Genomic DNA, 12,450 nt, shown 5'->3' on the forward strand with positions numbered 1-12,450 from the left:
CGCTCCCGCCGGGTCCCCCCCCCCCCCCCCGCCGCGACCCCGCTCTGCCCGGCGCGCAGCGGCCCCGGCTGGCAGCGCGGCGCCGCCTCCCTGCCGCCCCGGGCCGCCCCCTTCCCCCGGGGCCGCCTCTCCCCCCGCGGCCGCGGCCGCCCCGCCGCGAGCGCGGGGCGCTCCCGCCGCCCCAGACCCCGGCGGCGGCTGGTGCCGAGCGGAGCGGTGCGGGCGGGCGCGGTGCGGGCGAGGCGGCGGCGCAGCCGGTACCCGGGCGCGCAGCTCCGCTCCGCTCCGCGCCCCGCCGCGGCGGCCGCAGGGGAGCGCGGCGGCGGCAGCCCCCGCCGGCGGCGGCCGCCAGGGCAGGGGGCGGAGGTGGCCGTCCGCGGGACTTCTCACCTTGCGAAGTGTGGCCGCCCCTCGACACGCAGCGGAAAGTTCAGCCCGCAGGAAGTTTGGGGGAAGCTCGGGGAGTAACTCGGGCGCTTTCGCGGCTGTCTCGCGTGCTCTTTTTTTCTTTCTCCCCCCCTCCCCCCCTTTTTTTTAATTTTATTTTTTTTCCTGCACACAACTCCCCCAAGCAAACAAGCAGCCCACAACAACAACAAACCAAACAAGTCAGGGGGGAGAGCAAGAGAGAGAGGGAAGCACCCTCGGTGGAGAGAGCCGGGTTTCTTTGCAGAGACACGGTCCCATTCACAGCGGATCCCAATGCAACTGCTCATCCTCCTCCTCCTGTACGCTGTAGTCTGTGCGAACTTTTGCAGCCGTCAGGGCACCACTGCCCCAGCCCAGAGCGGATCTATAAAAGCCTTGCGGTCCTCTAATATCAGGCGAGATGGTAAGTGTCCCTCCGTCTCTCTTCTTTGTGCTGCAGGACTAGGTTTGCAGAGACCCCCCCGAGGGCCTGCTCCCCGCCTTCCGCGGCGGTCGGTCCGGCCGGGCCGCGGCAGGAGGCCGCCGGGGGTCGGCCCGGGCCGGGTGCGCGGGGGCGGCCCGGGCGGGGGGGGGGGGCAGCGCTGCCCGGCGGCTGCCGCCTCCGCGGGCGGCGGAGGGTGGTGATGGTGGAGATTGGGGGGGGGGGGGGGCAGCGGCGCCCACCGACGCGGGACAACTTCGAGGAGGTGTCGCGGCAGCGAGCGGTGCCGGGCCGGTGCCGTCTCCCCCGCCCCGGCAGGGCTGAGAAGGAGCAAACACGAAGCGGCGGCCCCGGGCCGAGCTGCCGGCGGCGGCCGCGCTGTCAGCGCCGCCTCGGCGCGGACCGACGCGGGCGGGTGTGGCGGCCCCGCGGGGCGCGCGGGCGGCGGCCGTTGGGCCGCGGCGGGCGGGGCGCGGGGTCCAACGGTCGCCTAGGGGACCCCTCCGGGCGGCCGTGCCGGCGCCGCCGCTAGGGGCTTTCTCGCCTTGTGCCCTCCCGTCATGGAGCGCAGCCGGCGAGGCGGGGGGGGCTCTGGGGGCACCCTGGTGGAAGCAGGGTCCGGGCTTCGCCTTGGTGCCCCGCCAGGGCGGGCGCCTGGCCTGGGGCAGGGGTGGGAGTGGGGTGGCCCGGGACGGCGAGGGCCGAGGAGCGCGGCTGGGTGGGTCAGGCACCGTCCGCACGGTACAGAGAGCGATTTCAGCCTTCGTGCTTCAACACCGGCCCGTTTCCCGCCATGAGCTGCCTCCAGAGGACGTTCGCCTCGCCGAAGGCCTGCGCCGTAGCTGCGTGGGACGCAAGCGCCTCAAGTGCGGCATCAGTGCGGCCGCGCGTTGTGGCCCGGGGATGATTGAGTGTGGAGGCTGCGTAAAAATAACACCGCTGAAGTGATTCGCTTATGAATCCACTTGTTCCTGGTTAAAGAGAAAGCCGAGTCGTGTGGTGTGGGAAGGGTGATGACCCTCTGGTCTGGAAACAGCCTGTTGTGTTCGAACTTCATGTAAGAGGTCCTGCCTTGGCACATTGCACTATAACTTCTTGCGGAGGGAATTGCAAGATGTTCTGCTGAAAAATGAACAGAGTTAAGTTTGGCCTTAAAGTCCGCCGGTTGCCAGAATGTATGATTTTATAAACCCTTTTTAAAAAATCCAGTCACTTGGACTGAGACGTTTCCAAGATTGCACTCTGCATTTGCCAGTGTTTATTTTTCAGTGCATATACAATGTGTGTAGTGGGTATACAGTTAATTTAAGATGATGTTTTTATTTCAACTTTGCAGCCATATTAAACTCTATAATTTTTGTGTGAATGTCCTAGTCACTGCATGAAGGCATAGAGAAGGTGAAGGGATTCTTAGAACTGAGATTGTCTGGCAACAGCAGAGCTGCAGCTATTTCTGTCCCTGAAATCAAATTGAATCTAATACAAAATGTATGTGTTTTTAGTAAGTTCGTACACCCATTAGTTCCGTTTCATCCTTTAAAACTATTGCATATTTTATCAAGCTTCGTGACTCAGTAGCTGGGCATCTTAAACTTCTCCAGGAAGAACTGAGACTGTCTCTGAACTAAGCTAAGAGAGCTTCCTTCAAAGTCAAGCTCCAAACAAGTTTTTTCATGGAAAACTGCAATGATTTACTTCAAACTTTAAAATATGCTTTACTCTGACCTCCTCTTCAGATTCAGTGAAGAAATCAGTAACTCATAACATACATAAAGTGTTCAGCTTATTACCAGTGTTTTACTACACAGAACGCTTTCTGTAGTGACGTTGCTTCTTACCTTGGAGTGACCAAGAGGAAGTCGTCTCTGTGAAATGATTAGTAAACTACTTTATTCTCAGTTATGATTATTTAACTTTATGATTAAGCTTTGTACCTTTAAAACTAACTTCCACAACTTTTTGGGTACCAGGTGGACCGGTGCAGTGGTATTTGAAAACAGCAGATGTACGTGAGATTGCTTCTTACTTTTGGTAGTCAATCCCACATCCTACAGACACTGGAGTGCACCCACACACGAGTCAGACTTTTGCAGTCCTCTAGCATAAGTGGTCCATGCAATGACAGGTAACCCAAACACTTCTAAGGAACACACATGTGGCGCCTCTACCAAACAAACAGTTGCAGCCTTGCTCTCTCCTTGCACTGGGAAATCCAGGAGGTGCTGTTTCTCTGCAGAGGTCAGTGTGTTCTGGTAGTGCCAGTGGAGCTGGGCAGCTGGTCGCAACATCTAAAGCAGGTCAGTTGCTGATAGGTGTGATTTTACTCGAACAGAACTGTTGCTTGAGTTTGTTGATGAAAGTCTATATTTGTGCAGCCAAAGGTTATGAGCTGTATTCCAAGTGTTGCATGCATGTGACTAGCTCACAGCGAAGTGTTTATGGACTGCAGTTGGCTATAGGCCACTAAAAGTATTTCTGTCTTTTATAATTTTCAGTGGTGTTCGTGCCTTGTTTTGGTCTGAGATGCTGATATGGAATAGCATTAAAGACATGTGAATTGCATTGCCGAGTGAGACAAACAGTATTTTTTGTTTTGTAAATATTTGCAGATATAGCAGTTTGGAATAGGAGCTAAGAGCACGCAATACACTGGGGGTAATATGTTCCAACAGCGTTTCTCAAAATGCACAGCAGGGATAAAAACTAATTTAATATTATGTCCTGGGTTGATGATCATGATTATTATGTTGCGGAATTAAGAGAGATACTGAAGAGGAAGTCAGGTCTCTTCAGCTCTTTAAAAAAATATTGTATCTTGGCAAGTCCAAGACCACCTGCACATTTTATTAAAAAAGAAAACAATCCTTTGGATTCCAGTTTTCTGTTACCTCCAAGGAGGATAAACTAGTGGTACTGAATACACAGAGTTTTAATGTGGAGGCTTCGTGTTCCTTCTGGCCAAAACAAACCTTTGTACTGTGCCAGATTCATGATCATCTCTCTTCGTTTAGCCTAAAAGAGGTTGGCCTATTTGTATTTGCATTTAGCTAAGACTAAGGTTGCTCTGGAAAGAAGTCTGTAGATGAAGGGCAACACAAAAAAGTGCTATTTAATGATTACCAAACCTAACCAGACTGTACTTCCTGCTGAAGATACTAAGAGTATAAATAACCTGCTTACAAGACACATCCTCTTGTCCCAGTTGAAGGACAGACGTTGATGATTCAGCTGTCCAGTTCAGCAGTAATCAATTTTTAAAAGTGTCCTGTTGCCAGCCACGTTTATAGCTCGTGTAATGGTATTTATTTAAAGTGTTTGTTAATGTAATTATCTGTTAAGTCCTTTGGCATTCATCAGAATAAGATGCAGAGTGCTTTCCAGATGATTCCGTCATTCTCTTTGCCTTAGTTGCCCAATCTGCAATATTGGTAATATTGCCTAAAAGAAGTCTAATTTTTGTTTCTGATATTTTGTTTGTCTATGTGTACTTGTAGATGTCTATGGAGATTGAAAGTGCCAAATAATATTATTTACTATATGGTCTCTGAAACGCCAATTGTTCCTCCTCACCTGTTATTAAAAGAATATTTGTATGAATGCTTACTCTAGCTAAGTATGCCTAGTCTATATACTTAGATTAAGCACCACTACGCTTATTTTAAATTTTAAAATCCAATGGTTAAAAGAAAAGGCAGAATGGAACAGATAGCATAGTGTCAAATCATTTCAGTAGGTAAACAACTGAAAGTCATGTATATTCAGTATATCATGAAGCTGATTTGAAACCATAAGTGGGTTGACATAAGATTAGGGTCCCTTGTGGTTTCCATTTTGAATCCAAAAAATAGGAATTCCCAAACTTTAGTTTGCTTGTGCACCAACAACATAAAAAGCAAAATTATACTTTATTGTTGTGGGGAAATGGCAGCAGCTTTTCGCTCTATGATGACCTGTGCAAAGAGATGTGTACCATTAACTCTACCCTTCCCTTTCTTGTGTTGTCCAGTGCCTACACAAGAGAAAAGCATTTGATAAGGTGGGCAGCATTCTCTCACCAAATAGATGTTAACTGTGCTCTTGGGAAAAGACAGGAAAGGATCCTTCTCATACCACTTTGAAATGGCTCTTGTACCACTAGTGGTATATGAACCTCAGTTTTGGAACGCATTTATTGAATTCTTCCGTAATAGGGTTGTATATATATTTTAAAGGACTCTGGTAACATGGAACTGCGTCAACTGAAAAATAGCTAAAAGTTATTTGCTTTCAAAAGTCTGATATTTCTGACTTTTTATGACTTTTGTAGAAGATATGTATTCTAATCTTTATCAGATAAAAAAAAAAATAATGTGCCTGTACTGCACTTTGGTCTACAATTGTTTAACTTTGATGATGTCTCTTATCTGTATAATTAACTGTTTAGATTGAAATAACAAAGGATATTACCTGAGAGTTGCAGCTCTGACTCAGCAGCAATTAGAATGGTGGAGTTCTTCAAAGGAGCTTTAAAATATGTTTTATCAGGTAGATGCATATCATGTAGTGGAAGCCGCTTCCTTTGTAAACTCTCCAGCTAGTTCTGGAGAACTCTCCAAACTCTCAACACTTTTAATTTCTTTGTGTTAAAATATATTCGTACGAGACTTAGTTAAACCAATTAATAATTAAAAAGCTTGCAGGGAAAACTGGATAATTGTATTACTTTGCATCTTAGAAAATGAGCACTGCTGAAAATTCTGAAATACTGAATTTTTTTCACTGTGATCCCACAGAGAGGTTGTGTTTTATAAAACACCTTGGAATAGGCATAAATACAAACATTGCAGGGAATTATTAGTGCCCTGATTATGCAATAGCACTCTTTATATGCTTAGTTTTGAGCATCGAAGTAATTCCATTACAGTCAAGTATCTTGGTCCTGCAGGAGTCTATAACAACGAAGCTCAGAGAGTATTTATCCATGTATAACTGTCCAATTAAGCTAATTGTAGTTTAAAGTGAAGCAAGAGTACAAATATTTGCAGAACTTGTATAATGTTCAGTTAAAACAAATATATCTACATTTAAGGTATAATGCAATCATATATAGTATGTAATGTATATTTTATATATTACATATTATAGTATGTTATATGTGCACATATATAATATATAAATCAGAGGACACAAGGACATGGACAGTAAAGTAGGCACACCATATATAACTGGTTACCAAATTAGCCTTAAAGTCATAAAGAAATTGTTCTCAGTGAATTTTTTTTGAATATTAAAAAAAAAAACAGGTTTAATATCGTTTTTCAAAGTCCTAGTCGAACAGTGAATTGTAAGACAAATACTTGTCCAATAACTATTCCAGGTGGTCCAGATCCTCGTTGCGTTCTGTCTTTAGTATTGTAACTTACGGAATTTGATTTGAAAGCACAGTTATTTTTAAAGATGTTGTTTACCAGCTGTCCAGGTTGCAAGTGGACGTTCTAGAAGTTATTTACATGATATTACATTTTTATTAACTAAAAAGGAATTTACAGTAAAAGAGATTATCCAAGAGGGGAATTCTTTCAACAAAACAATTGACAGATTCACTATGTTACATTGCTGGCACTTTTTCCTTTGACTAAATGTAAATACTACATAAAAGAACAACTCTGCAAAATATATATTATTTATACAGCAAGAAACCCCTTTGGGGATCAGTAAATTAGAAGGATAGGGAATGGCCTTCATTTCGTAACTCTGATTATAGTATATATATACAAAAGAGGCGGCAGAAGTGTGTGTTTGTTTTGCTACGGACTTTTCATATGGGCAGTTGTGTTTATACTAAAACGTATCTGCAGCAAATTATAGACTGACCCTCTTTAACAACAAATGAAATAGCTTGCAGGACTGACGCTAAACACAAGAAGAGAAAGCAGTTGCCTAAGACATCAGAGTCCTGAAGGCTGCCAGATGGCCATGTCCTTGTTGCCTCCACAGTAAGAACACATCTCCTGCTGCTGTCAGAGGGTTGGGGATATGTGGAATATGGCAGCAGTCACCTTTCCCATCCCCTGCTGCCTTTTTCCCACTCTCCCCTCTTTTCCCACCCGCAACAGTAGCAGGAACATCAAGCCTGATTCTCCCAAAGCTCTGTTCCCAGCTGTGTCCCTTCTCCTTGCCTCTGTCCCCTGTTCCTTGTGTAGCAATGTTCAGTATTGCCTACCTAGCTGAGAAACCTTTAGGTAGCTCCAAGTCTTCATAGCAAGTTCCCAACCCTATAGAGGGGCTGTTTGCCCCTACCTGATGTGGCTCCTGAGGATCTGCAAGATCTCACACTAGGTCTTAAGATCTAGGTTGCCTAGAAATGGGTCTTTAAAAATAGTATGGGGGTTCTGTGTTGGCATTCTGTGCAATAAGAATTTACCTAATAAAAGTAGGAAAAGATACTAGTACTCCCTTTAGTTGGCTGATTGAAGCTGTATTCAAGAATTGCCTCCAGAAAACCTACTGATCTTGTTATAATTATGAGGTTGATTACATTATACCACATTTTGGATAAATAAGGCCACTTATAGTACTGCTTCTGGTGAAGATCTCTTGGCTAAAATATTGGAATGGGTTAGGTTACTTGGCAGCTTGTTTCAAATCAATCTCCTGTTTACAAATTTTAGGAAACGTCCTGTTTACAGTGTCAAACTGGCTAGATTTTCTTTTGGGAGTAGGGATTTGGCTCTAACATTTTTGGTAGGGAATAAATACTACATGATTTTGAGCTTCCTATTGTACTTGAGTAATCTTCAGTTTCATGCTTCCTTTTTGATCCGTGTCCCACGCTGTGAAGGCCAGCATCCTATATTTCTGCTTTGGCAGTCAGAGCTCTGCATACTTGGAGATGGTGCAGGATAACACACTTTTACCTTCTGTACAAACTTCCTGCAAATGTATTTTCGCCCTGCTGTGCATTGGGACTTGATGATGTTAAACTCTGCAAAAATATTTATTAAACACTAGGTCCATGAAAAACTTGAAGAACAGCAGGCTTGACCTTCGTTGCACTGAAATCAATGACAAAACTTTCTTCAGCTCTTACTGCAGCAGAATCTGGCTCACTGTTTACATTAATTAATATAGAATACAAAAAAAAGCTTAGGAGTTGAGTGACAAGTTTGTTATGGAGGTGAATTTTAGAATACTCACATTTAAAATAATGTTTATACATGCAAAAAAAAAAAAAATCCCTTGCACTGATAAAGATGAAGGAGGAAGGGATCTAGTTACAAAATGTGTAGCCAAAGAGCAGAACAGAACCTTATGGGTTCAATGAGTTCGGGTGTTTTTTCTCCTATACTGGTAAACTTATGGGTCATCTACAGGATGTCCTACAGGAGACTTCAGCTATGGTACATTTCTAAACAAGACCTTAAGGAAACCTATGTGTATTTTTCAGTGTCTTTCATTATTCCTGTTTGTTTTTTCGTTTAAAGAGGCTCAAAGTGTAATGTGCGTGGGTTTTTGGTGTTGTTTTTTTCTTGGCTCAGTTGCAGAAGATTTTGGTCATAGTTGACTGTATTTGTAATCTGATGTGACTTTAAATAAAAGTGGATTGAGGATAAAGCATCAAGTTAGGGACTAGTTAGGGAAAAGGCATGTAAGTAAATACACAAAATGTTGACTACCCGAAATACTGTGGTATTTGGAAACCGTTTTTCTACCCTTATGCCCTTAATTTTACAGCCAGGAATTTCCTTGAAAGATAAGCCTTTTGCTTCAGCAAACCTGTGACGGCAGTGTTCCATGAAAACCACAAGTAGGTGGTAATAACGCCTTTAGATACAAAGCCATTCTTTGTGGAAATGGACCAACGCGGTTCCTTAATCACAATGTCTCAGCAAGGATAAACACTGATAGGAGTGATTTCACTTACACATCAAGATGTCAGTAAAAGGGTTTAAAACTCATCACAGAAGCCTATGGAGAATTTGCTGCTTTGCAATGAATAGAAAGGACCAAAGTTACTGCATTCTCACTATTTCTTTTCCTGGATCAGGTTGTAGGCCTGTTCCTTTGCTGCTGCAAATCACATTCATGTTGCTGTGTTAGGTTGCTCACGAGGAGCATTTCAGTGATCCTTGTGTGGAAGTGCTGTATCCATGTCAACACAGTGGGATGCTGGTTTGCGTCATTCCTGTCCGTACTGTATCACCTGGGGTTCCTAAACCCCTGTGCCAGCATGTATACCTATTGTTGCTGGTAGAGCAACTATGTAGGCATGAAGGAAAGATATTCTTTGTTCCATCCATCTTCGTAAGGGCTGGGGAACAGTTCTTTGCCTGGATAGGTTTGTTGTTGTTTTTATTTGTAACTAACACTTATCACCTGGGAGAGCTTAGTGACACAATAAGCATTTCTCACCAATCCTCATTACTCATAAAATCCTGGAAAAAGGGAGATGGAGTTAACCTCCCTTCCTAGACAAGAGACGAAATTCTCCCGTCATATAGTATCCATCTGGCTGCTGCCAGTGTATATGTGATCTGTTTTATGTATTATTAGCACTTGCAGTCTTGTGAACCTCCAAAACCAATTCTCAGACTGTGCACGCTATATTTACCTGGCGGTGCACTAAGGGGTATCACGAATAGTGCCTCTGGGGGATGAACGCTAGTGGGGAAGCCACATGACAATCCCACCTTTGCAGCCCTCATGAATGATCCTGAGGTGCCCTGCGTCTGTTCTTGGACCTGCGTGGCAGAGCTAGATTTTCATGTTACAACCCCGTCCCCCTACATGCAGCCTGAGTCCCAACAGACTTACAGGGGTAATTCAGCCACATGACTACGTGGAAACAAGAGCCACACCGGGAAAGAAACTTGCTCACCTCACAGAGGAACCTCATGCCATATTCTGGTATAACTGTGAGTACTGATCTAGAACCTGCATCATTCCCAAGTGGTACACAGAGCAGGAGCTAAGGGGGCCAGCGTAGGTGTTCAACCAGCTCTCTCCCCAGTCCTCTAACCAGTCACAGCACATGTTGTAGGCTTTCCCTGTGCAATGTCCATACACTTGACACCATTTTTGTCCTTGGCAGTAACGGATACTTTGTGGTTTGCTGCAGGGGCCAAGCTCAGGCAACATGAACAGTCAGAAGTACCCCCCACAGCACTTATTAGCACATTGGCAAAAGACTGAAGATCCTTACTGAGGCGCAGCATTCCTTAAAATGCTGAGACCTTGATGCCCGAGTTGTCCCACCTGCTATCTGCTTTCCTTCTCATAGCTGCGATTGTTTTTGCACTTGAGAGTTGTTTTGAGGGACTGAAGTAAAATAGCAGGGCATGTGAATAGCTGTTTTTGGGCAACAGAGAATCATACAAGAAAGTCATGCTATAGCATGCATAAAAGTCAAATGCCTTGGCTCTCAGAAATTTTTGTGAAAATGACTCCTATGGAGTAGAATTAAAATGGCCATCCTTTCTCCGAAGAAACCCCAGAACAAAGTAGGGAAGGCTACTGTTCCGGTTTTTGGTTCTTTGCATGTGCCTTCGATTTGGTTGCATCTAATGCATAAAGAAACACAGAAAAGCAATGAAAAAGAAATAATAATGATATATTGACTCTGTTTATTTTTATCTGATGATTAATTTTAAAGGCTTTTTAATCAATACGAACAAAATATTTTTTAAAGCTTGCAGTTTCTGCTGTTGTTTTTGTACAAGGATCTTGGCTCAAAATTTCCTTCTCCAGCCTTACTACGACAACGCTTTTTTTCTGATGCTACTCTTTTTGTGCCATCATCAACTTTTGCAGAACCTGAAGTCAGGTCTTGTCAGGTAAATTGCTTTTCAGCTTACCTTAGGCAAGCCATTAGTCAGAGTATTGACCGTGTAAAGAAGTGTCACCTGTTTTTCTTTTCAGAAGAGAGATGGAAGATATTTCCATAGGTGTTTTTGCAGTAAAGTAATTGCAAATTTAAGTACGTATTGTTGTAGTTTGGACAATATATTTCTCACACTTCTTTTTCAAAAAGGCCTTCATAGATGATGGCCACACCAGAACAGAAATACTCAGACTTTCTTTCTAGAGGTGGTAGCCAACTTGTGGTAACCTGATGATGCTTCTGTTTCTCTTCTGTTCACATGGGTAGGAGACAACCATTTCCTGTATTTATTTGTTAGAAGTCAATACCATTTGTCTTTTATTTTATTTTTACTGTAGCTAAAGCAAAAAGACTGTAGTCAAGGGATAAACTACAACAAACACAGTATTATCACTACTTTTTTGATTTGATGATCTCACCAGTTTAAAATCTTTTAAAATTAACAGATAAAATAGATCAGATGCCAGATTCTGAGCATTTGAATCCAGGAAGTTCTTAAATTGATTATGGCAGACATTTTTACCTTATGAAGCAATAGTTGGCAGAGGTTTTCAGAAGGTGTAAATGGGCCTACTGAAAGAACTATCAAGAAGAAATCCAAGAAGGTCCCAGTAGGGACCTTTACTTTTATAAGAAAGCTACATGCCACATCTGAATTAGACCTTGCTTGTTTATGATGGATACTAATAAAGAATTCATACCTGTAATGGTTGCTGAACGATTTCACATGGAGGGCGCTCTTTTTTTTTTTTTGCTGTACCTGTGGATGAATCCTGTCAAAAAGTTTGCATTTTTTGACTTTTCAGTGCTGCCATCTGAAGCCCAGAAAAACAAAATTGAGAACAGACTTACAATACTGGAAGTTGAGACTTCTGGTACCTTTCCAATCACTGCATTTAGTATATTGAAAATAAAACACTGCCCTCAAATCTTTAGCCAGATATTTGCCCTTTTAGGCAAATTCTAACTGAAAGCAACCGGAAAAAAAAAGGAAGAAAAAAGGAGATTGAAGCAAGCGGCTTTTTCATGTCAGTTCCTGCCAAGAAGAAAAGCATTGCCAGAATGACAAAACATATGATATCAACCTGTAACATGCTCTAAAAATGGAATTAAAAGTCACATTCAGTATGAAATGAAACTGACTACAGTCTTGTTAAATGTACAAAATAAAATGAAAGAAGTAAAAATGTTAACCTTTTTGTTAGATTTGTTGCTGGATCTTGTGACAACTGTAGACAAAGCAATATTCAGAGATACTGTCATTTAATTTTTTAGTGCCATGTTACAGGACAGCTCCTTTTTTTTTTTTCATACAATGCAAGTTTTGACTTTGAGGTTTATAAAATCTAAGAAGCCCCCAAATGTTGTTCTCATATACTGTTAAGTAACAAATACAAACAAGTTTCTTCGATTCTTTAAAAAATGCCCATCAGCCTTGAAGTGGCGAGGCGAGAAGTCAGAGCTCCAAAGCTTTCTCCGATTGATATGGGTCTTTCTGCACCATGTATTGAAAGCAAGTCTACTGAGCTGGTGATGGTATGGAGGGAGAAGGCAGATGCCAGGCTTATTAGGAGCCCAGGAATGTAAAGGAAGACTGACTCTAAGGAAATCCTTTCAGGAAAGAGATCTCAATGTAAATATGCACCCTAATTAAAGTTTAAAAAATATTAAAAATGTATGTATTGGAAAAAAAAGAGAAACGTTTTTTCTGTGCCTGTTAATGGACGTGTAGTGTCCATGG

General features: G+C 43.4%; 1 protein-coding gene and 1 long non-coding RNA gene across 7 annotated transcripts in view; one reads left to right on the forward strand and one right to left on the reverse strand.

Annotated features, from left to right (window-relative positions):
- LOC138065612 (uncharacterized) overlaps nt 1-449 on the reverse strand; it is a 40,870-nt gene extending 40,421 nt beyond the window's left edge. Inside the window, exon 1 of the long non-coding RNA XR_011138712.1 lies at nt 391-449. This is a non-coding gene — a long non-coding RNA (uncharacterized lncRNA). The remainder of the gene's footprint in view (nt 1-390) is intronic.
- PDGFD (platelet derived growth factor D) overlaps nt 327-12,450 on the forward strand; it is a 149,961-nt gene continuing 137,837 nt past the window's right edge. For 2 of the 6 annotated variants that reach the window (XM_009678437.2, XM_009678441.2), the window contains exon 1: nt 340-832. In XM_009678437.2, coding sequence (XP_009676732.1) covers nt 703-832 — 130 coding nt within the window. In that variant the 5' untranslated portion in view covers nt 340-702. Of the gene's footprint in view, nt 833-12,450 lie in introns of all 6 variants that reach the window. The other 4 variants (XM_009678438.2, XM_009678440.2, XM_068930369.1 and 1 more) reach the window with 3 other exon arrangements.

The sequence above is a fragment of the Struthio camelus genome, chromosome 1 (genome assembly GCF_040807025.1).
Source record: "Struthio camelus isolate bStrCam1 chromosome 1, bStrCam1.hap1, whole genome shotgun sequence".
In the NCBI taxonomy this organism is placed as follows: domain Eukaryota; kingdom Metazoa; phylum Chordata; class Aves; order Struthioniformes; family Struthionidae; genus Struthio; species Struthio camelus.